This window comes from Gadus morhua, chromosome 21 (genome assembly GCF_902167405.1).
Source record: "Gadus morhua chromosome 21, gadMor3.0, whole genome shotgun sequence".
In the NCBI taxonomy this organism is placed as follows: Eukaryota; Metazoa; Chordata; class Actinopteri; order Gadiformes; family Gadidae; genus Gadus; species Gadus morhua.
In genome coordinates this window covers 11,769,375-11,791,035 of record NC_044068.1, presented here as the reverse complement: position 1 = coordinate 11,791,035, position 21,661 = coordinate 11,769,375, and the positions used below count along the sequence as shown (strand labels likewise).

The 21,661-nt window shown below is 45.3% G+C and overlaps 1 protein-coding gene across 1 annotated transcript; it reads left to right on the top strand.

Annotated features, from left to right (window-relative positions):
- The first annotated feature begins 9,838 nt into the window (after positions 1-9,838).
- zfp36l1b (zinc finger protein 36, C3H type-like 1b) lies at positions 9,839-14,868 on the top strand. The gene is made up of 2 exons (XM_030345456.1): positions 9,839-10,019; positions 11,230-14,868. Exons 1-2 carry the CDS (start codon positions 9,966-9,968, stop codon positions 12,262-12,264), a joined length of 1,089 nt encoding a protein of 362 aa, XP_030201316.1. The 5' UTR covers positions 9,839-9,965; the 3' UTR covers positions 12,265-14,868.
- Positions 14,869-21,661: the final 6,793 nt, after the last annotated feature.

Genomic DNA, 21,661 nt, shown 5'->3' with positions numbered 1-21,661 from the left:
ATGAGGAATCGTTTCCATTTTTAATCTGCAGGACAATCGGCGGAAATAGTGACAAGACAGAAAGCAATGTGCTTCCACCAATTAATCTCCCATAAATCAACGCTGAGATCCTTAATAACAAGGCAGTCTTAACAGGGTGTTGACACAGCAGTTGCTTTTATCAGCCAAAAAAAAAACACATGAGGTATAAGTGTTGTGAAATGCGCTGTTTAGTTTGGCCGACCAAACGAAAGAGCAAGGTTCGTCTTTAAAGAAAAGAGAGCGAGAAGGAGTTTGGGAGAGCGAGGGACACCGGGAGAGAACGAAGGAGAGAAGGTCAGTGGAGAAATAGAAGGATAGGGTGAGTGATTGAGTGGAAAGGGCACCAAATAGGATGCATAGAGGGGAATGCTGAACAAGATAGAGACAGAGGTGAAGAGCGAGTGAGAGAGAGAGAAAACAGATGGAAAGAAAGGGTGAGACGCGAACAGCTCTCAGACTGTGTGTGTGTGTGTGTGTGTGTGTGTGTGTGTGTGTGTGTGTGTGTGTGTGTGTGTGTGTGTGTGTGTGTGTGTGTGTGTGTGTGTGTGTGTGTGTGTGTGTGTGTGGGTGGGTGGGTGGGTGGGTGGGTGGGTGGAGACTCCTCTCTCATCTTGATGAATGGCGTTTCCCAGTTTAGCTTTACCAAAACATGCTGCCACAACTACAACACATCCCTATCCTTCATAGGGCTGCTGGAAAACTATGCGATGCGGAGAAAACCGTCCTGACTGCTGAGGAATAAATCGGTCACGGCGCTCACATAACACTCCCTCTCCCCTGCTCGCTCACTCCAAACCGCCCTCAAAACAGACGCTAACTTAAAATGAGTTCCCCTCTGACCCAAAAACCTCCACTACCTCTCAAATAGCGTCACCGTACCAGAAAAGGAACGGTCCTAGCCCAAACAAAGAGGAGAGCTTTTGTTGACATTTTGGTGATTTTGTGGTTTGCGTTGTCCTGACACTCAACCCAGGACCATGTGGGAAACAAAGCAGTGTCTTAACCAGTGTCTATCCAACCGTGTTCTCGAATCCCACAACTCTGTAGAGAATCAGGATCTCTTTCAGGTTTTGGTCAAGCAACAGAGTGACTAGACCATTCTGTTCCTTTTTGGTATTGATTCTGTGTGTTATCTGATTATTAGTTAGCTATTTATCTTTTTTTTTTTTTTGTCATTTAGCAGACACTTTAATCCAAAGGTTTCTACAGTGTATTTTTTTTTAAAATAGGTAATTAATGAGGAGGTAGGGGTTAGGGCATCAAAGATGTCTAAAGGTAAACTACGGACATTGGGGATAGACCACAGATCCTTTCGGCTGGGACAGTGACCAGTGACTGAAAGATCAAGACTTCAACCAGGATGAGGGCACATAGCCAGTGCTTCTGGGTCCTCTCTAAACAGACTGATGGGCCAACCTCACATGAACTCTTTACTGCTGTTGAGCAACACATCAAGTTTGTTTATATTGGGTGTAACTCAAAGCACTGCTTGAGAGAGATAACTTTTTACGAGTAGCCCAACGCCCCTCCCACAGCTGAAACGTAAACCCGATCAAAGAATCAAGTGAAGGCCACCAATGTAGGAATAGCTTTAGCAAACATCCAGCTTGCTTACAGTGCTTTGTACAGTAACAGAAGGCGCGCAGCTAAGCTACGTTTCAAGGTTAGCGTTGTGCAGGGGCCCTGTCCTTGCCTCTGATAACAGCTGACCCATAAACATTAAGCCACTCATGTCAGGGGAGAGACGATATGGAGCGGGGCCAAACCATGGCATCAGCTTTTTAAACAACGCTCAACACTCATACATGGAGATGGCTGACGTGCTAACTCCTAGCACAAACATTTGATGGATTTACCAATGTAGTAGATCTAATACAACCTCTATTGACTAGCCTGAAGAACAAGGCTGTGCAGCACGTGACGCTTTGATTGTTCTCAGCCTCCCTTGTAAGTCGCGAAATGATGTGATTACAAATGTGTTTGTGGGGGACGGGAGGGGGGGCTTTTTTAAAAACTAACCAAATCAGTTAGCACACTGTGTGATCATTAAGCGCTGTTAGCTTTGGAGCTCTCTATAAATACCTTATCAGTGTGCAATAGGTACACAAGCCCTTCACAAAGCTATCCCGGAAACCTTTGACCCATAGAAAGAAAGAAGAAAAAAACGCCACCATGCCGTATCTATGGCAATGGAGGCGGGCGTGCGGTGACCTGGGGGGATGTTTTCCCGGGTTATTGGATATTCGGGGCCCCAGTTGTGAGTGCAGAGCGGTTCATAAGCAGGGAAAGCCACAAGAGAATGGCCGCTACACTACAGGGGCCTACACTATCGCTTTCAATGAAGGGGGGCTGGAAGACAAGGCTATCTCTCTCTGTCTTTCTCTCTTTCTCGCTCTCTCCCTCTCCCTCGCTGACGTCAATTACCTGCTGTGATGTTTGATTAGCAGGGGCTGGCTTGTATGGCTCTGTATGTACAACGTATTGATTCTCCAATACAGGCGGGAAAACCCCAGCCCCCAAGGTTAAATTTAGTTTCTATAGGACTAATTAACCTGGCAGCCATCTTGGTTCTAAGCGGTCGCTGGGTGGGGAAACTGAATGTCCAATCCTCATCCATCCAAGGTAGATACCGTAGGAATAGCATAGTGGCCAGGGTGTGTGACTCTGAGCCCAAAGGCATCGTGTTGAAAAAGCTTAACATAGACCTCCAGAACTCAAAGCTAAGCTAGCTATAGTACGAGTGATCGTCCTCACATGCAGCTATAAAACACACACACACACACACACACACACACACACACACACACACACACACACACACACACACACACACACACACACACACACACACACACACACACACACACAAACACACAGGCCTCTGTCGTGTAACACCACTGCTGAACCGTTCACTTCCTCCCCTAGCAGGGACGTGCATCGCCACACCGCTAAGAACCTCCGACCCAACGTGCACAAGCTCTGTCTCCTTCCAAATCTGCTGAAATAACAGCCATCCCTAACTCCTTTGCTCCCCCTATTTGTTTATCTAACTCTCTCTCTCTGGAAAGACTATTCTCATTTACTCAACTTATACTTTTTATTTATCTTCTGCACGTCTGTCTGTCTGTCTATGTGTATAGTAGGCCATGTGTAGCAAGTCTAGTGACTACGACTCCAGTTAAATAGAGCAGTTCATGTGAACCATGACCCGTTTGGGGCCTGTTCCCAATAAGTACAACTGTCTGCAGCCATGGCCCAACACACAGGGTGCTAACATTTTTTAATCTACTCTAACAGTTGCCAGTCTTCGGAGCTCCAACGGTCCAAATAGGGATCTGTGTTGTCTACATACATTTTCAAGAATGACAAGTGCTAACCTTTTCCTCCATTCCACTCACAGAACTATAGTGTTACGTATCCTTGCGTATTTCTAACTGAGTACACAGAAATCCCGGGGCTTTCCTAGTGGGTATCCAGTTTATACCTGCGTATCACGTAGATAACACTGCTGTGCACATAGATGTATCTACTGGATGTCTCTATCCATCTACTGTATCTATCTATCTATCTATCTATCTGTATCAGCCTGTGTCGAAATCATCTGACCTTCTCTCTGAACTCTCCCTCTCTCTTTTTCCTCTGCTATCGGTTGCTCTCTCGCCCCCTCATCGTCGGCTGCTTCCAGAGGCCTTTCCTCTGCTCCCGTCTCGTTCCATATCAGTAACATTCCTCCGGGCAAATACTATCAGACACCAACGACTCTGCAACCAAATCCCACGCAGTCGGAAGACATTCTGTAATGTGTATGTGTGTTTGTGGTGTGCGTGTGTGTGTGTTGGTTTGAAATAGCGAGCGAGAAAAAGAGAGGAAGGGTAGAAATCGAGCATGTGTTTGTGCTCTTTAATGTGTGAGAAAAGGAGATGGAGGAAAAAGAGAGGAACAAAGCACAGAAAATGATATAGGTATGTGATCGTTTGTGCGCATATGTACATGTCTGTTTTGTGTGTGGCCGCTTCTTGGGGCTGTAAGGATGGGAAACATCTGTGGTTAGGCCAGCAGCACGCCAGGAAGGAGTGTACATGTTTACAGAAGAATGTATGTCTGGGGGTGTGTAGGAGAAAGCTAGAAAGTAACTGTAATCTAAATATGAGATGACAGAGACATCGCAGGCTTGTGCAGCTACCTTTTACTTGTCTAAAATAAAAAAACAGGAATCCTCACTTCCTTCTGTGTATCGCTTGTTGATTAAGACACGTTACTTACTTCCTGATCCAGCACTTTCACTTGGTCAACCCCTGAACATGTGGCAGAAACTCTCTTGTGGCTGCACAGGGTATTAAACATACATACCTAGATTGTTTCTGCTTTTTCTTAGGAATTTAAAGTTGTGGTTCGCAATATCATATAATCTTGTGGCTTTGCAATACAAGAACACAAAGTCGACGTTTCTGCAATTTAGGAATGCAAAGTGGAGGTACGCAGTATCACTGGACGAGTATGAGCAGATTCTAACTAGCAACCATTAGCCTGTTGTTAACCACAGACGCCTGTGGGAAGGGTTCTTGGGGAGTCGTACTGATTGCACACTGCCTGATTAAGGCTTGGGTTGAAATATTCGTAATAAGAGAAAATAATTACCTAAAGAGGAAAGGCAAGTACACTGAGATAGCACGGTACAAACAGCTGATACGACAGTAACCGTGGCATTGTTCTGCAAATACCTCAGTGTGTTGGCGGCCACAGTTGGATCTGCACTTTGAATAAAATACATTTTCTCATGGGGCAGGGTCAACTCGAGAGAAAGGTTGATTACTTTGAATTCAGAGGAGTCCACTTCAGCAGAGGCTGTCACTGTTTGCAAGATGTCCTCTAACTAGTGTGGTACGTGTGGGTATTGCAGGATAATTTTAAATAAATATATTATAAATATTCTTCAGTAAATAAAGTATTATGGCTTGTTATTACTTCAGAGATGAAGTTGCTTCGTGCATTCCATCATATGTTATCCATTGTAATGTTTTTTTGTTTTCTAAATAAACACACTGGGAGCATAAGCAGCATTGCTGACTTCTTCTTTCCACTGTTCCCAACTGGCCATGGCCTTCTCGCAGTAAAACTTGCGTGTAAAGGCGGCATGTTCCTTTATCTATTTTGTACCGTTTGCCTGTGAGGTGGCCAGCGAAAGGTCTCGATAACCATTCAGTGGTAAACCTAAAAACAAGGTAGGAACCATTGCTCTAACCGGTCTGCTTGAGTTGTCTTTAAAGAGAAACCAAAAAGAGAGGTGAATTCCCCTTGGACCGAGCCACGTCTGGCTGACCACTGGTAACTGAACTCACTGTTAGAATGTTCCCAGGCTAGGTCCGATCTGGTCACCTTGAGGTTAATGTTTGGTTACTCTTAAAAATGCTTGATTAGCTTGTCAGTTTGTTATTTTTAACCTTTGTCTTTTGGAGTACGGACATTCAAACCTCTGGTGTAGTACTCCAGGTCTGTCCTCGGTTGTAGCACGACAATTTTGTATTTCCAGCGTATTTTCTAGATTTTTGTGGTTGACATTAAAGCATTTTCAGGGGGTCATCAAAGGCCGTACCTGGAGTAAGCCAACTGGCAAAATCCAGCCGACCTATTATTAATCCCAAGAAAACTTGATTTCTCATTTCTAAGGGGTCGAAACGAAAACACCAGAGTTTAATAGAAAGATAAAAATAATAAAACCAATGGCTCCAGCCATTTGACATGGCTGGAGCCATGTCAACACAGCCAAGGCTTTCAATTGGTCGCGGAGTCCAACAGGAGCGGTCTTATCTTACCACAGGGCTCTTGTGAAATAACATACCAAACTGTAAGTAGCCAAATAAATCTGAGATGGGCTCCTTCGACAGATAAGCCCATCTGCAGGACTTTACAGGAGTTCCTGATACGGTGCTTTACAGTGCACAGGCTCCAGCCCTCGCATAACAATAACACCAAAACACGACTGCGCTGGAAGATGAATACGTTTCGGCGCAGTATGAGAGAGAAAAAAGGGAAAGAAAAAAGGTTTTCAAAAACAAACTGCAGCCTGCTTATTGTATTGCAAAACACCGCCATGTCAACAGTCGGCCTCTGCGTCGGCCTTTGCCAAAGACTCGCGTCTGTCTCAGGCAGCGAGACTCAGGCCTTGGCGGGCAGATTGCCACAGAGATTAGAGACAGAGGCGGGCGGAGGAGGTAACCAGAGAAGTGTGGGGGGGGGGGGGGGGGGTTTCTGTGGTGGATGGGGGGGTAATTACTTAAAAAAAAAAAAAGGCCTTTGTAAATGTGGTTCTGTAAAATTGGATTACTGTTTTGTGGAAATGGAAAAAAATACAAGCAAAAGTATCGTTACACAACAATACTTGGGCCCAGAAGGTCTATATATAGCTTGGTGAATAGTCTGGCTGTGTGGTTCCTCATTGATTGTTGTTACTTCTGCTTGTATTACGGTTCCCTGTGGGCCGGCTATTGAAAGAACAAATAAAGTTTCAGATCAACAATGGCCTGGGACGATGAGTATCCCGACCCAAAGTGTAAACCCTTACAAAGGATTCCAGATTCTGGTTCCCATCCTCGCGGCGTGCGCACACAACGTCTCGCTGTTACACCACAAACAACATCATTTGAGCAATTAATCGTGGGATCTGACACGCTCTAATAGCTGTGTTTGACAGAGCTGTTTCGTTGAGCTACAGCCAGTTCCACCAGAAGGAAAATAACTGCCATAGCTCATCCACCCTCTGAACAAACACTGAGCGAGCTGTAAGAGCCAAGCTGACAGCTAAATCATGCTCAGCTATCCAGGGCTGTTTCTAACTAAAAACATCAATCACCCGCACTACCCTTTTTTTTTTACTTGTCAATGCGTTCAATTACGATTTAATACTCATCAGACTATTTTATTCAAAACAACTTAGAGGGAATATGATGACATATAACCTTAGGGGGTTATGTGTTATTAATAAGCAGGTAGGGATGGGGGTCTTGCTCTAGGAGGCCTGAATGTAGACAGTTGACTTTGTGTGTTGCATCGGACTCCACCACATTCCATGCCTCGATTAATAGGCCATCTACAGCGCTTTCCCAGCCCTGGAAGGAACCTGCTGTGCACACGGGAAGAAGTGCATGCTGGGAGGGAATAATTAGGCTGACCCCTGACTGTACCCCTGGCGGTCTCTCACCACATGTGGGCCGGGACCTCTGCCTCCTGGGTCAGCCGGGGAGGGGTCTTGAAGTGGCGTTGGGAACAGGAAGTACAATGTTACTTGAGATATTTCCTTTGGCCCCAAGCAAAGCATGCCCCGGCGCACTGCGTTTCCTCCCTGACGAGCCGGCGACAGATGTTCTTCAATGTGCTTCTTTATGGCGTTGCTATTCTTTCTAGAATATATACATAGTTATGGATATAAGTATACACTGGCTGGCAAGTATTCAAGGGGTCAAGAATATAATTTGCATCTCACTCGCGGGAGATGTAATTGATCACGTTCGGTTTGGTATCTGATAACGTTTAAAGTAAAGTTAATTTGTAGTATTTTAGTCGCTGAAACGGCGGCAAATTGCAACCAGGCAGCTAGCTTGAAGATTCTGTTGCTGTTTGCATGAGGCCATTGTGTTCAACTGCCTTGGCAGGTGGCGGCCATATTGGCTCTAAAAGCTGGATCTGGTTGGCAGAACTGTTGAAAATAACCAGTGAACTGTGGCCTTCAGACACTGTGGGTAATGGACAAGAACCCAACATTACCTGTCAGGGAGATATGGAGGATATCACAGCTACTAGTACCCAATGCCTGCATTATACTACACTGTATAATACTGGACTACACAATTATGTGCTATATTATACTGTACTATAGTACACTGTCGTTTATTATACTATACAATACTGTACCCTACCATAGTACACTATTATACAATATACTGTACTCTACAATTACTTTACTATACCATGGAACAATAACAAACCTAGAGGGTTTATTCCTTTATCTGAAAATGGAAAAGGGTAAAGATAGTTCTATTGCAGTACCAACTAAAAACCATTGATGGTCTGACATAATATAGCTCCTCCTGTTGTTACTGTGTCACTGTGAAGGAACTCCTCAACAAACCTGCTTTACTTGTCCACAGAGGAAGAGAGCAAGCGAGAGAGAGAGAGAGAGAGAGAGAGAGAGAGAGAGAGAGAGAGAGAGAGAGAGAGAGAGAGAGAGAGAGAGAGAGAGAGAGAGAGAGAGAGAGAGAGAGGGAGAGGGAGCGGGAGCGGGAGAGAGAGAGAGAGAGAGAGAGAGAGAGAGAGAGAGAGAGAGAGAGAGAGAGAGAGAGAGAGAGAGAGTCAGAGACAGAGAGAGAGACAAAGAGAGAGAGTATCATGTTTACATTTACCCATCTAATCAGCCAGTGAGACAGCTGTGGTTTACAAACCTCACTGGTCGGAGAGGCCACATGAGGAGTGACCTGATATCATTAAGTGGTGGAAGTGTAGTGCAACGAGGGGTATCAACAAAATGTCTGCCTCTAAGGCAGAGCCATAGGGGTCAAAAAGAAATTCAGAAAGAAAAACCATAGTCTGGGCAATTTTAATGAGGCCGGTGGAGAGCTATGGGAACCATGATAAGTATGGCCCTCTCGGACGCACCACAAGAACGCTCAAACCAAGGTCACTGTGATGGAGGGATGGAAAACTATGTTGACAACTGAAATGGTGGTGAGTGGAGAAGAGAGAGGGTTGGGATAGAGAGAGATAGAGAGAGCAAGAGGGAGGATAAGGGCGAGAGTGGAAAAAGAACAAAAGTGAGATGTGGATGGAGAAAGAGAGATCACGGTCACCATGTCTCTGCCTCGGTTACTCTATTATTTGATATAATTGAAATCTTTCTTTTTTTATCTTCTTTTTATTTTCTTGATTATAGCATCAGTATTTCATGATTCAGTTTGAATTGCATAATTTATTGAAACTCAATTTGTTTGTGGAAGAATTTTCCTCTACTGTTACATTATGGTCATGTTTGCTGTATGTTATGTAATGTTATGTTGTAGGTCTGGCAGGTAACTCTGAAAGGAGAGAGCTGTGTCCACCTCAATACATTCATGAGTCACCAGAATAAGACACACACATACACACATGCACAAGCACACACAGACACAGGCATACATAAGGGGGTGTTTCCAAATTCGCTTTTTGTTTTTGTTTCATTTTTGTCTGATGACACAGCGTCTGGCTCCTTATCTGTACACAGTGACTCTTCATATCCACAGTAACAAACCCATAGCTGGGGATTAATAATTTTAACTTATTGAGCCAGTTAGCTTTGGAAAACAAGCAAGACAATTTAAGTAATTATGGATCAAATTCTGAAATGAGCATATCCCCTCTCTGTCAATGAATCACCCCCCTATCCTATAAATACAATTGACGGGTACAAATCATGTTGCTGTACTCCACAAATACAAGAAATAGCAAAAACATACATGTAGCTAGCCCGTATGTTCACAACATGAGTTAGATAAAATGGTAATATCAGGCTACTAGAGTTATGGTGATCAGAGCTGCTTCTTGTAAAATCAGTGTTTTTTTGGCGTAGATACAATGTAAATGGCGTTACGTATCTATCATTTCAAGTAGTTTCATGTATGAATTCGCTCTAAAGCAAATACACTAATCAACGTATTACTCACTTCTGCAAAGAAATTGTGCGTGTGTTTGTGTGTATGCGTCTGTACGTGCGCGCGTGGGAGCGCGCGTGTCTGTGTGTGCGTGCGTGCGTGCGTGTGTGCGTCATCGTAGCCCGGCCCACATGCCTGTTGCTTTCTAAAAGGAACTGCGCAGAACTTGAGCAAGACAGAGGGGGCTCTCTGCAGGGCAGAAAACACTTTCATCTGGACTACCGTAACCACCTCCAGCCCTACTTTTCCAACATCCACTCCACAAACATGACAGCGACTATAATTTCTTCTTTCCTCGACTACGGAGACGTGTCTTACAAGGTAGGGTGTACTTTGTTTCGTGAAAATCGAGCGCCAGAATACGATGTTTTCGCTGCTAACAACATTAGCCTAGCCACGCTTCACTTTTGAGTCCGAATCTCAACTTTTGTACATAGCCAAATATGCATAAATTTCAGCTCATCTAACACTGCAAAGAAATCACCCTGTTTTTGGTGTGTTAACTTAAATGTTTCGCACTCTTCGGAGTGATAAAGTTGTAACGTTGATCTATTAAGTGTGAACTCAAGCCAGACACTTGGCGGAAAGGCGCACAGATAGCTTAATGTGAATACCAGGCAGTGGGCAATTAGGGCTAGCCTGTCTTGCTAACGTAATTACTGTTGCAAATAGTCTAACTTAGCTGTGTAGACGCTTTAGAAAACATTAACGTTGGTATATTAAGATGATTGTATAACCTAATTCATGTCGTTACATTATCGTGTCAACGTTATTGGACCAAGCAAGTCGATAAAGCAATATACATGAGCATGAAATTAAACTACTAAAGATGTAACGGTACACTACTCAATAATGTATGTCACGTAACGAGTAACTCATTCTTGACATTGGCTGGCTAAAGCCGACGTTGTTTTTGGGGTTGTTGTAACGTTATCCCTTTAGCCTTTCTCCTAGTTGAATAAATCCATGGGTTTATTAGGTTTCCCTCCGTACGGTTGTGTGCTCTCCGTACAGTCCTCGTCAGGGTTTGGTCGTCACCTGTTGGGTTAGCGCGCGCTTAATGTTTGCCTCGTCACAGATGATGTATCGCCGCGGTATTGATTCGAAGCCGGTGAATAATTAACCTAAATTAAGCTATTTATTTATATATTTTGCAAATGTGTCTAAGAGCAAGCAATCATAACGCAAACATGGTCATTCTTCAACATTTGGCCATTAGGTGATTCTTATGCTCTGATACTCACACGTCTTTCTTAAATCTATGCAACGTTCGTGGTGTGCGATGCCTAGTCAACGTGAGTGTGAATGTATTTACTTACTGGGGAATGCTCCTTTCAGTTGGACATAGGTCCATTTGATTTACGTTATACATTCCTATTTGCTGTTTTTCCTCATAATCTTCTGGTCTACTAAACGGCACATGGCAAATATTTAAGACATGGAAAACCCCTCTCCGCTGGCAAAAGCCCTCTCAATCATGCTGACAAATCTTTTCTAATACTGACTTTTTGTTAAATTATTTGTTTCATAGAACAACAAGATGTTGACGTATCCCAACAACAACAACGGCCTCGGAGGAGCCCTGTTGGACTCCAGCCCTTCCCCCTGCTCCCCAACAGGCCCCCTGCTGGACAGGAAGGCGGTGGGGGCCCCCTCTGCCAGGGGCCTGTTCCAGCGACGCCATTCTGCCAGCATGCCCAGCGGCAAATTCAACCAGAACCAGTTCCTCAACAGCCTCAAGCTAGACCCGGCCGGGCTGCTGGGCGGCGGCGGCGGCGGCGACGATGGCTGCCTGCTGAGCTTGACTGGCAACAACAACAACAAGGAGAACCGCTTCAGGGACCGCTCGTTCTCCGAGACGGGCGACCGGCTCCGGTCCGGGGGCCAGATGGGCGGCGGCCAGGTGAACTCCAGCCGATACAAGACGGAGCTGTGCCGACCCTTCGAGGAGAACGGCGCCTGCAAGTACGGCGACAAGTGCCAGTTTGCGCACGGCATGCACGAGCTGCGCAGCCTCAGCCGCCACCCCAAGTACAAGACGGAGCTGTGCCGCACCTTCCACACCATCGGCTTCTGCCCCTACGGGCCCCGCTGCCACTTCATCCACAACGCGGAGGAGCGCCGCGGCCCCCCGCCGCTCTCGGCCTACAACAAGGCGGAGCGGCCCCGCCTGCAGCACAGCTTCAGCTTCGCCGGCTTCCCCAGCGCCGGGGGCCTCCAGGACCGCACCGCCTCGCTGACCCCCCCGGCGCTCTTCTCCACGGAGGACCTGAGCGACTGGCAGAGCAACCCCTTCACCTACTCCAGCCAGGAGCTCGCCAGCCTCTTCGGGCCCAGCATGGGCCCCCCCCCCGAGCAGGAGGTCCAGCCGGCCGCCCCCCCCTCGCCGACCTTCTTCCGGCCGGCAGCGGGCAGCCCTCCCAGCCCGCCGGACTCCCTGTCTGACCAGGAGGGCTACCAGAGCAGCTTGGAGAGCCCGAGCGGCTCGGAGTCGCCCCTGCTGGACGCCTCGCGGCGTCTGCCCATATTCAGCAACTTCTCCACCTTCTCCATCGCCGACGACTAAGGTGGTCGGCCCCAGGGGGCCAGAGAGAGCTGTGGTGCTTGAGAGGGTGGGGGTGGGGGTGAGGGACCACATCGCCTTCCCTGCCCCCCCCCTGCCAGCCTTCCTCTACTGGCCTAGTTTACAAGAGCAGCAGACAGTTGTCTGGTTGGTGTAGCCACTGGCTGTCAAGTCAGAAGACGGACTTCCTCTTCTTTGTTGAGACTCCTCAAGCCTTCTCCCCACGTGAACTCTATTTCCTTATTTTTCTCTCTCTCCCTTCCTCTCACCCTCTCCGTCATCCAGATCAATTTGATTCAGCCAACAGACAGCAGGCTTTTTGTGTTCCCCTGTTGTCTCTCTCTAGCTTTCTCTCTATCTCGCAACAAGCAGTTACGAAGTTGGAATCCAATGTCACGCCTGTTATGTATACCCCAGTGCCACAGATGAACGAATCATGTGAACGATTGTAAATGTAGCTTAGCGTTGGGGCGGGGGGGAGGGGAGGGGGAGTTTATAACATAATGGTTAGTATTATCTATCATGGGGGGGCCAGGCCAGGCTCCTCTAGTGTTGGAGGTGCCCTGGCTGGTGTATGTATTTCAGTGTTTCATGTTCTCCGAGGACTACGTTCCTACTGCCTGTGCCACCGCCGACCGCACACGGCCCAAGAAGCCCAAAGGATTTTGATTTAAATCAGAGCTTGTTGGTGTTTTTTGTGTTATAGGTTGTTGTTTTTTCACCAAGGTATGCATCGAACTAAACCATTGGACCAGAGTGTTAGTTTTCATAACGGAAGCCAAGAAAAGCAGACCACAATTTTCTAATTTAGCTTTTAGATGTAGAGAATATCCTCATTTTTCTTCTTCTTCTTGGAATAATGTGGATTTTGGTTCTTGTTCTTTTGAGGTGAAGGGGGATCCAGCGGTTAGCTTTGCTGTGATGGGGTTTCATCCCATGTGGAGTGGCTTATACAACCACCAGTATCACAAGCACACCAGAATCCACCACCCTAGGTTATGCTTTCTGCAGTGTTAACGGAATTCAACTTTTCTTTTCTTTATGCCAACAATTGGATTTTTTTTTTTTTTTTTCACAAGCCAATGGTCAACCAAGTATCAGTTGGAGTTGGCAAACGTCAGTCACAAGCAGGCAATTACTGTCTTTTGTGACAGCCACGGGGAAGGTTACGATATTCGTTGCTCTGATTCTTTGGGAGGGTGGGGGATTAATGTGCATCTTGACAAGTCAATGTTTTGGCCATCAAACGGCAGTGGACAAGGTTGTACATGGGTTTGATTCTGCCATACTCCTCACCACCCAGTTCAGTTAGTCCACCAGTTCAGTTCCTTGACGGAGAGGAACCACATTACTAACTATCAAACCAATCAAAAATGAGTGCCCAACGTTCCTGTCGATTCCTGAATCCAGCGTGTTCAATATTATATTGTTATATTATTATTATTATTGTTTAGTTTATTCCAGAAATCTTTCAGATGGAGGTTTTGGCTTGTCACTGCTTATTTAACTTATCAAAATGTATTTATTGCTGATCTTAAGCATTTTTATTTTGTATTTATCTGGATAATGAAACAATAGAATGTTTCCTTTTGTTAAATTATGATCTTCCGTATTAATCGCAAGATTGTGAAGACATGTGTTTTATTTTTTTCACAGTTAATATATTATACTGCAATAATATATAGTTTTCTTTTTTTTATAACTACACGTTGATTTACTTTGAAAAGTGAACCTTAATTTAAAACGAAATGCAGAAAGGGTTTTGCGTTATTTATTTTTTTCATCCCGCTTGGTGGAATTGTTGTGTTTTAACGTACTGGAAAGACTTTGACGTGCCAATGACTCTATCTTAACTAAGCTTGGTTTACGAGGCCCAAAGAAACGTGTTTGATACAAGGTTTTGGTCCTCGTAAACAAAATTTATATATATTAAAAAAAGTGACAGATTATTAAGCTATTAATGTCCCACTTCATCACAGGTAGCCTGTAATGGATGCCATGGCATGTGTCATTCCACGATAGAAAACCTCTGTATTAACTGTCTCAATTCCAGTGCGTTAAGGCCTCCAATCCGTTCTCCAGTTTCTGCCCTTCCCTGTTCCCGTAGACTCCGCAGTGTGGCCCTTGTTCTGTTTGATTTCTCAAAGTCCCGCTAAATCGGTGGTAGTTCTTGGTTGTAAGTCATTTTAAGCTCTTATGAGTCGTGGATTTTTATGGACTTTCGCCTTCCCCCCTCCCTCGCCCCCCCCCCCCCATGATTATGGTGCACACACTTAATAGCACTTTGAGTCAGTCATCAAGGTAGATGTGGTGACGTTTGTGATTTGTCTTTTTTTTTTTTTTTACCACTTTCCCCCCACATAAAGTGCCTATGAATACATTCCAGGTATCTCAGATATTGTGCCTTCATATTTTTGTATAACACATCAGATAAAAGGCTAAAATATATTCCTGTAATTTTAAAGGTTAACAGAATTTACACGTATAAAGCAAATGAATGTATTCTCTAGCAGCTGTTGCTGTTCACTACAGTAATGACTTTATTCATGTACCTTTTTTGTAAAGACAGATTGCAGTTTAAACCAATAAAAACTCATTTCTATTTAACTTTGTGACCTTTGTTTGCGCGAGTGCGCATTGTAAACTCCACCGGCTGTGCCTATTTGCCTAGAAACTGCAGGCTTTCACGATAAGTCTGCAACGTTTAAACGGGCGTTGGAACAACAAACCAGCGCTGTTCTGCGTTAGTCATGCAGCGGCGCTGATGAAATGCTTGTATACCGTGTCTTCTCTTTGCTCTTGGATAGTGGAATGGTCAGGCTTAAAGGTTAACTTGTTTTTATTTATTGTCGTAACGATGTGATGCCCTGTCTTTGTCAATCTGTATGTAAGTGACTGTTTATGCTAGCCATCCGTTTTCTTTGTTCCTGAACCGTGTCGTGTTCAGACTAAGACAGGTCGGGTGGGGAGGAAGAATGATTTACCAGGCGAAGGAAGCTCAGGCTGACGCAACCTTGGCATGACTAGTTGCCTGCCAAGTCAACGACTGCCATTCAACCTTACCTAATCTCTCGTCCTCCCTGAAAGCATGCTTTCAGTGGGATTGGCTCATTCATTAGTAGTTCCCAACAAGACGCTAACTTCGATTTTATCTTGATGTTGAAATTATGTTGGATATTGTTTGTTCCTTTTAGTACCTCCTAACAAGTATAGGTGAGGCTCTGCTGTGAATAAACAACTTGTACAGGAACACACCTCGACTAAAGGAAATGGAGCTTGTGTCCTGTACAGGACTGTTGGGTCTCTTCCTGTGTTCCTGAGCATTGTTCAGGCTGCTCTATCCTTCCACTGTCTCTTTCCACCGATTAGAATCACAGCTCGCAATGGAACTCTTGGGCTGAAATTCTAGAGCCTTCGTGGCCTGGTCACCATAGTTACGGCCCGCTGTAGTTGTCGTGCAAGCAACTGTTACTGGAGTCTTTCACAGTCACTGTCCTCCCTTTGTTGTCTTTCCTCGAGACTGTGAGGGGGGGGTTGACACATTTAGATGGTATCAGACTGTTTGGTTATAAGTGGGTCTTTTTCAAACCTAATAAGCGGGGTATTTCAAACAATTGTCTCAGTGTTTATATTACCAAAACTGAACTAGTATTATTAGACGTCCTTTTACTGGGTCCTAAATTAAACCTGAGTGACTGCTATCCTCAGCGCTAGCGAAACAAAACCCGGGATAACGTTCTGCTTGTGTTTCCTCAGAGGGGGGAGTTGAAAGGAGCCCGACAGAGGCTCCGCCAGTGCAGGACTTAGAGAGGGAGCAAGGCGAGCGCTACGGGCCTCTGCTGCACACTGACCCCTGGTCCAGCCAACACCTCTGGCTCCGTCCCATGACTAGGCTCAGACGCCGTTCTCCCAAGCTGTTGACCACCCCCCTCCCCCCCCACACAGCCTGATCAGTACGGCACAATTACCCCTTATTATATATAACAAATATATCTTACAGATATGAATATTTCACGTCATTTTGTTTTTTTTAGGGATACAAAGCCCAATAATCTCTGATCTGTGATCTCTGTTCCATAATGAAATAAGTTGCCCCTAGCATTGAACTTTTGCATACATTTTGAGGCTGGTAGCCTCACCGCCGCCCTGAGAAGGCCTGGGTTGTACACCCAACTTCCAACCTTGGGGTGTGGGAAACGGCAGAGAGGGGATGCTTATAAGTATATGCCCTAGCACTTATGTTCCGGAGGGGGTTTGGACGAGTGCCACCGCTGAATGGTACGCTTGACGCCTGTCAGATACTTCATCCCACACCGACGAGCCAAGACTGAGGTTTTCGCCCCAACGTGCCTCACCTGGGGGGTGTGGGGGTAGAGGGGAGGGCTGGTGGTTGTGTGGTGAGGGGAGAGCAGAGGTGGGGGCCAGGGGGTAGTAGTAATAGGAGTGGAGATTGTGGTTATCCCCTGGGGTGATCGTCTCATGAGAAGAAATGTGTTTTTAGAGAAGTGTCACTTACTTCTTATTTATATTATCTATTTCACAACCAAATCCAATAAAACAAATCTCTCACTTGTAAATACTTGGAAGTCATATCATTAAAATAAGATCAGGGACACTTGTTTGTTTTTTAAGCTGTTCTTCTGCCGAGATGTTTCTTTTCCTGTCTAGTTTGTTCTGTCTGTTATTCCCCTCTCCCAAAGGACGGATGGAGACCGAGAGAGTTTTGATAGATTTGTGTTTCTGTGTACTGACAACCGGGCCTCCCTTCCACCGCAAGTCAAGACACATGGGCCAATGGGCTGAGGGTGCCAAAGATGGAGCTGTTGATAAAGGAGGTGTGGGAAGGGAAATAACGTTTTAGCAGGGAAACGTATGTGTTCGGACAGAAACATGGGCGCAGAGAAGTGGTGGGAACGCCAGCACAGTATTAACTGGTGTCATGAACATGTTGTTTTTGCGGTTATTATACAGCATTTCTGTGCTGCTATGTTTACAGTAGCAATTTGAAAGCACTGGGCAACGTAGCGACAACTACTCAACCAAGTCATTAGTACTTGGAAATCGTGAACTAAAAATAAAGGTCATTTAAAAAAAGTAGCTGACCACAGTAATCAAAGCTCAGCCACTGTATGATCTTGAGAAACGGGTTAGCGTGAACTTCCTGTTTGCCAGAAATAGGTCTTTGTTGACATTTCAACCCATTTCAGCCACTGCTCTAGCCATTTCCTGTATGTTTGGTATCGTCTATGGTTGGATTTTAATGTGAGTTTATTTTGAAAAGGTATTTCCTTACCCAATAGTTCTAATGGGGATGTTCATGTGTTAACCATTCATTGTATTTGCTCATCCCAATTTGTTTAAATCAAATTATGTTTTGATTGAGTCATGCATTTGTTTGACTGTTGGCCATTGCTATGAATTTGAATGCATGAGTACCATGAAACACAACCGAAACACCATTGAACCAACACAAAGTAGGTCGAACCTATAGCAGTTTTCCTTTATACCACATGAAAGTATTTCCAAAATACATTTTGTGAGGTCATGAGATGAAAAAGAGCATTTCTAGGCTTCATGTGTGAAATATAACAGATATTCTTTCTGTTCTTTTTAAAATGCTCAATGCATTCAATTGGTTCTACCAGTGAACTTTAGTTTAACCTTTCTTTCTCTAAATATTAGCTTACACAAAGTGGACATTTCTAGTGGGGAACAGTGTTTAGACACTCCAGTGTGTGTTGTCTCTCTCTATAACTCACTCTCTATCAATCCACCCACTCTTCTTCCTTCCATCTATGTTTCTATTTATTTTTCCTTCCCCTCTTTCTTCTCTTTCTCCTTCTTCCCTCTCTCTCTGTTTGATTTCTCTCTTTATTCTCTAGCAGATTTTTCCCCCCTCTGCTTTCTGTCTTTATTCTCTCTCTCTCTGGAGGTCTCTCTCTCCTCATTTCCTCTCTCTCTCTCTCTCTCTCTCTCTCTCTCTCTCTCTCTCTCTCTCTCTCTCTCTCTCTCTCTCTCTCTCTCTCTCTCTCTCTCTCTCTCTCTCTCTCTCTCTCTCTCTCTCTCTCTCTCTCTCTCTCTCTCTCTCTCTCTCTCTCTCTCTCTCCCTCTCTCCCTCTCTCCCTCTCTCTCTCTCTCTCCCCCTCTCCCTCCCTCCCCCCCGGTCTTGTGACTTTGCTTTCGGTGACATAAGTCGTCCTGAGTCAGCTGTTCCAGCCCCCTTGCGTGGCGGGGTTATCCTGGAGCAGACTGATTACTGTAACAAGCAACTACATCCAGTACTACCAGCACAGTATCGATTCTGTCAACTTCTACTTCAACATCATTCTCAGCCGTCCTTTGAAGTCGCTTTGGATTAAAAGTCCGTTGAGTATCGGAATCTAGATGTCTTAATGGAAACTAGGAACGTTAATGTGGCAAATGTTTCCTCAACAGGTTTCCATGCTAAGAATAGCCCCTTATAACCATTTCATCATAATTTCCCCTATCAGTCAAACTTATTTGAAATGGCAATACAACATACTTAAGGAGGCAAATTCAACAAGAATACTTACATATACCAACACACACTCGTATCCCAAAACTTCCTCTTAACTAGTTCAGACCATCATTACGACAACCGATGGGGGCTAAGGGTGGGATGGGGGCTAAGGGTGGGATGGGAGGGTGTTAAGCGATTGGTAGAGAGCCCCCCCCCCCCCCCCCCCCCCCCCCCCACTCCTCTAGAGTTTCAGGAGAGGTGGTGACATGCAAGACAAGGCCTTCACGGTCAACAACACACACAGTGAACACACACGAGGCCTTTGCTGAAGGAGTGCTGTCCGTCTCTCTGCCTCTCCAACTGCTCTGCTGATGTGTGAGGGACTCAAAAAAACAGTCACTCATTATGCTCACTGAATGTGTGCGTGCGTGCGTGCGTGAGACAGAGCTCTGCCCTATAAAATAATCGCCATTATGATTTTTTCCATAATTGAGCAGCCCTACTCCAAATGTATAGAACATGTCATACACAAGGTTACCTGGAGTCACCCGTACCAATATATCGTCACAGAAAGTCAGGTCCATGACTGTGTCCTACCCGTTGTACTAGGGAAAACAAAACGTGTCTTAAGGACAACACGTCCTAACAGAGTAGTAAACCAGGACTCTACTGAGCGGTTGAACCAATAATAAAACAAAACAGGTTTGTCTCCAATCCGTCTAATCTCTCTCTGTGTTCAACGCGTTCAAACAGGAGTGTGGCGGAGCAGGTCGCAACATGGCCCACATCCACAACACACACACACACACACACACACACACACTTCCCAGCATGCTTTGAGAGCAAAAGAGAAGAAGCAGAAGAAAACAAACATAAACACACACACACACACACACACACACGCACACACACACACACACACACACACACACACACACACACACAAACACACCACCAGCACAACCATCATTGAACAAACAGCTTGACTCAGAAAGGAAAAACACATGCAGGCTTTTAAAACTTGCAGGAACACCGTAAAGCTTATTTAACTGTAAATAACAATGCATTCTGAAGCCTGTTTAGACGTTCACACAAACAGTTGCACACGCATGCATACACGTACACGTACTTTGCACGCATGCACACACACACACACATACACACACTTCTTATGTATGCACACGCACACACACACACACGCTTCGTCCACACAAAAGCATACACCCACATACATACAAGGTGTAAGAAAACCCTTAGTTTAAATAGACACACAAATCAAAATACATGCTGGCATGTTTCACTCACACCAAATCCCACCGCCAGACAGCGTGTGGCCGCTCGCCTGTGACGCGAGGCCCGGGAACAGCCCACTAAACATCACTATTGTCGGGCTAATCAGTCTAACTCCCCCCCGGGGCTCCTGGAAGCCATGAGACGGGGCGCCATGGCAACGGCCTGGTGAGGGCCTCGTAAACCAGGTTAGGGTTGATAAGCCAGGCGCAGAGCAGACGGGTCATGTGTGGACTCAACCCTGTGATAACCGGTACAGGGAACCGAACCCGGATCCTTCTAGTACCTTCTCAATAACCTTCCTGACTCACTATTAATGCCAACTTTTGTTTCACTGCACCTCATATCTGCTGGCAATGGTTGGTGGTTGTGTTCAGGTGCCTGTCTTGGACAACAACAGTTGTCATGAAGTTTGCCAATAAACATTCATTAAGATGCAGCGGCCTCTGATATTCTCCTTATATGGGCGAACACTATCAGCCAGCTTCCTGTCAGAGAGAATGTTGTGGTCCAACAACATCGTAACTTAAAGCTGATGGGGCGGCGGGTTCGTCTCAAGTTGAGAGGGCGGTTTGGCTTCTTTCTTTGAGCTGTGAGCCATGCTAGAATAAATAAGATCAATTTGATCATTTCCCCAAAACGTTCAATGTGCAGGGATGATTTGTCTATTTATGTTCGTGAACCAGATATACCGTTAATTAGCAGTGTATCAGTTACATAGCTCAGATCAATCTGCTGGTCGCACCGGGCTCAATGAGCAGCTCAGGCACGCCTGTGCGCCCGTTATGTTTAATCCTGAAGATTAATAAACACTGTGGTCTCACAATCACGCTTCAATTTATTAAACAGGCCAACTGTTTTTTCCGTTCCTATGTATGGTTGGTAGGTGACGACACTTGGGAGATATAAAGAGCATTTCTTAACAGAACGTATGGAGAATGGAGAATTCAACAGAACAACCAATCAACTGTGAGGAGCCCAGGCAAATACAGATCCCTGGATAGATAATGATATCCAACAATGAGTTGTACCAAAATACTAACGCATTTTATTGATCACAGGGGGAGAAATTGTTTTGCACAGCTTGAAATTGTTCTCTCACTTACACCCACACGCGCACACACACACGTATGCATGCAGGCATACACAAACACACCCAGTCCCAGATAGACAAACACGCACGCAGAACTGCACGACCAGCTCTTTCCACTTTCCACTACTTCCTGTGTCCTTGGCAGAGAGCGAGCGAGCAAGAGAGAGAAAAAGCAGGATGGTGGAGTGAATCTCTCCACCTCCGACTTCACACACCGACAAAATATATGGACAAACTCAATCTACAGGAAGCATTAAAGGACGTAAGAAAACGCACATTTGACGCTGTGTGTCTTCTGCTCTCGATCGAGCTTGTATACGACCTTTAAGTGCCGTCAGTGCGGGTTTCCAACACCTCGTTTTTCTCTAGGGGCCAATACCTACATAGTGATGTGGTGACTTTACAGCTGAGGCAGACATTTTGGGTCACGGCTTTGTTGACGAATGTGGACAAAATAAGGCAGAATTCAAGATGTCGATGTAACCGAAACGCTGATGAACAGATAAAATGCCTGTGTGTTTTCAATTCACAGAATA

Coding starts and splice junctions, on each gene's coding strand:
- zfp36l1b (XM_030345456.1), top strand. CDS start 9,966: ATGACAGCGACTATAATTTCTTCTTTCCTCGACTACGGAGACGTGTCT. Junction 10,020..11,229: donor ACGGAGACGTGTCTTACAAG/GTAGGGTGTACT, acceptor TTTGTTTCATAG/AACAACAAGATGTTGACGTA.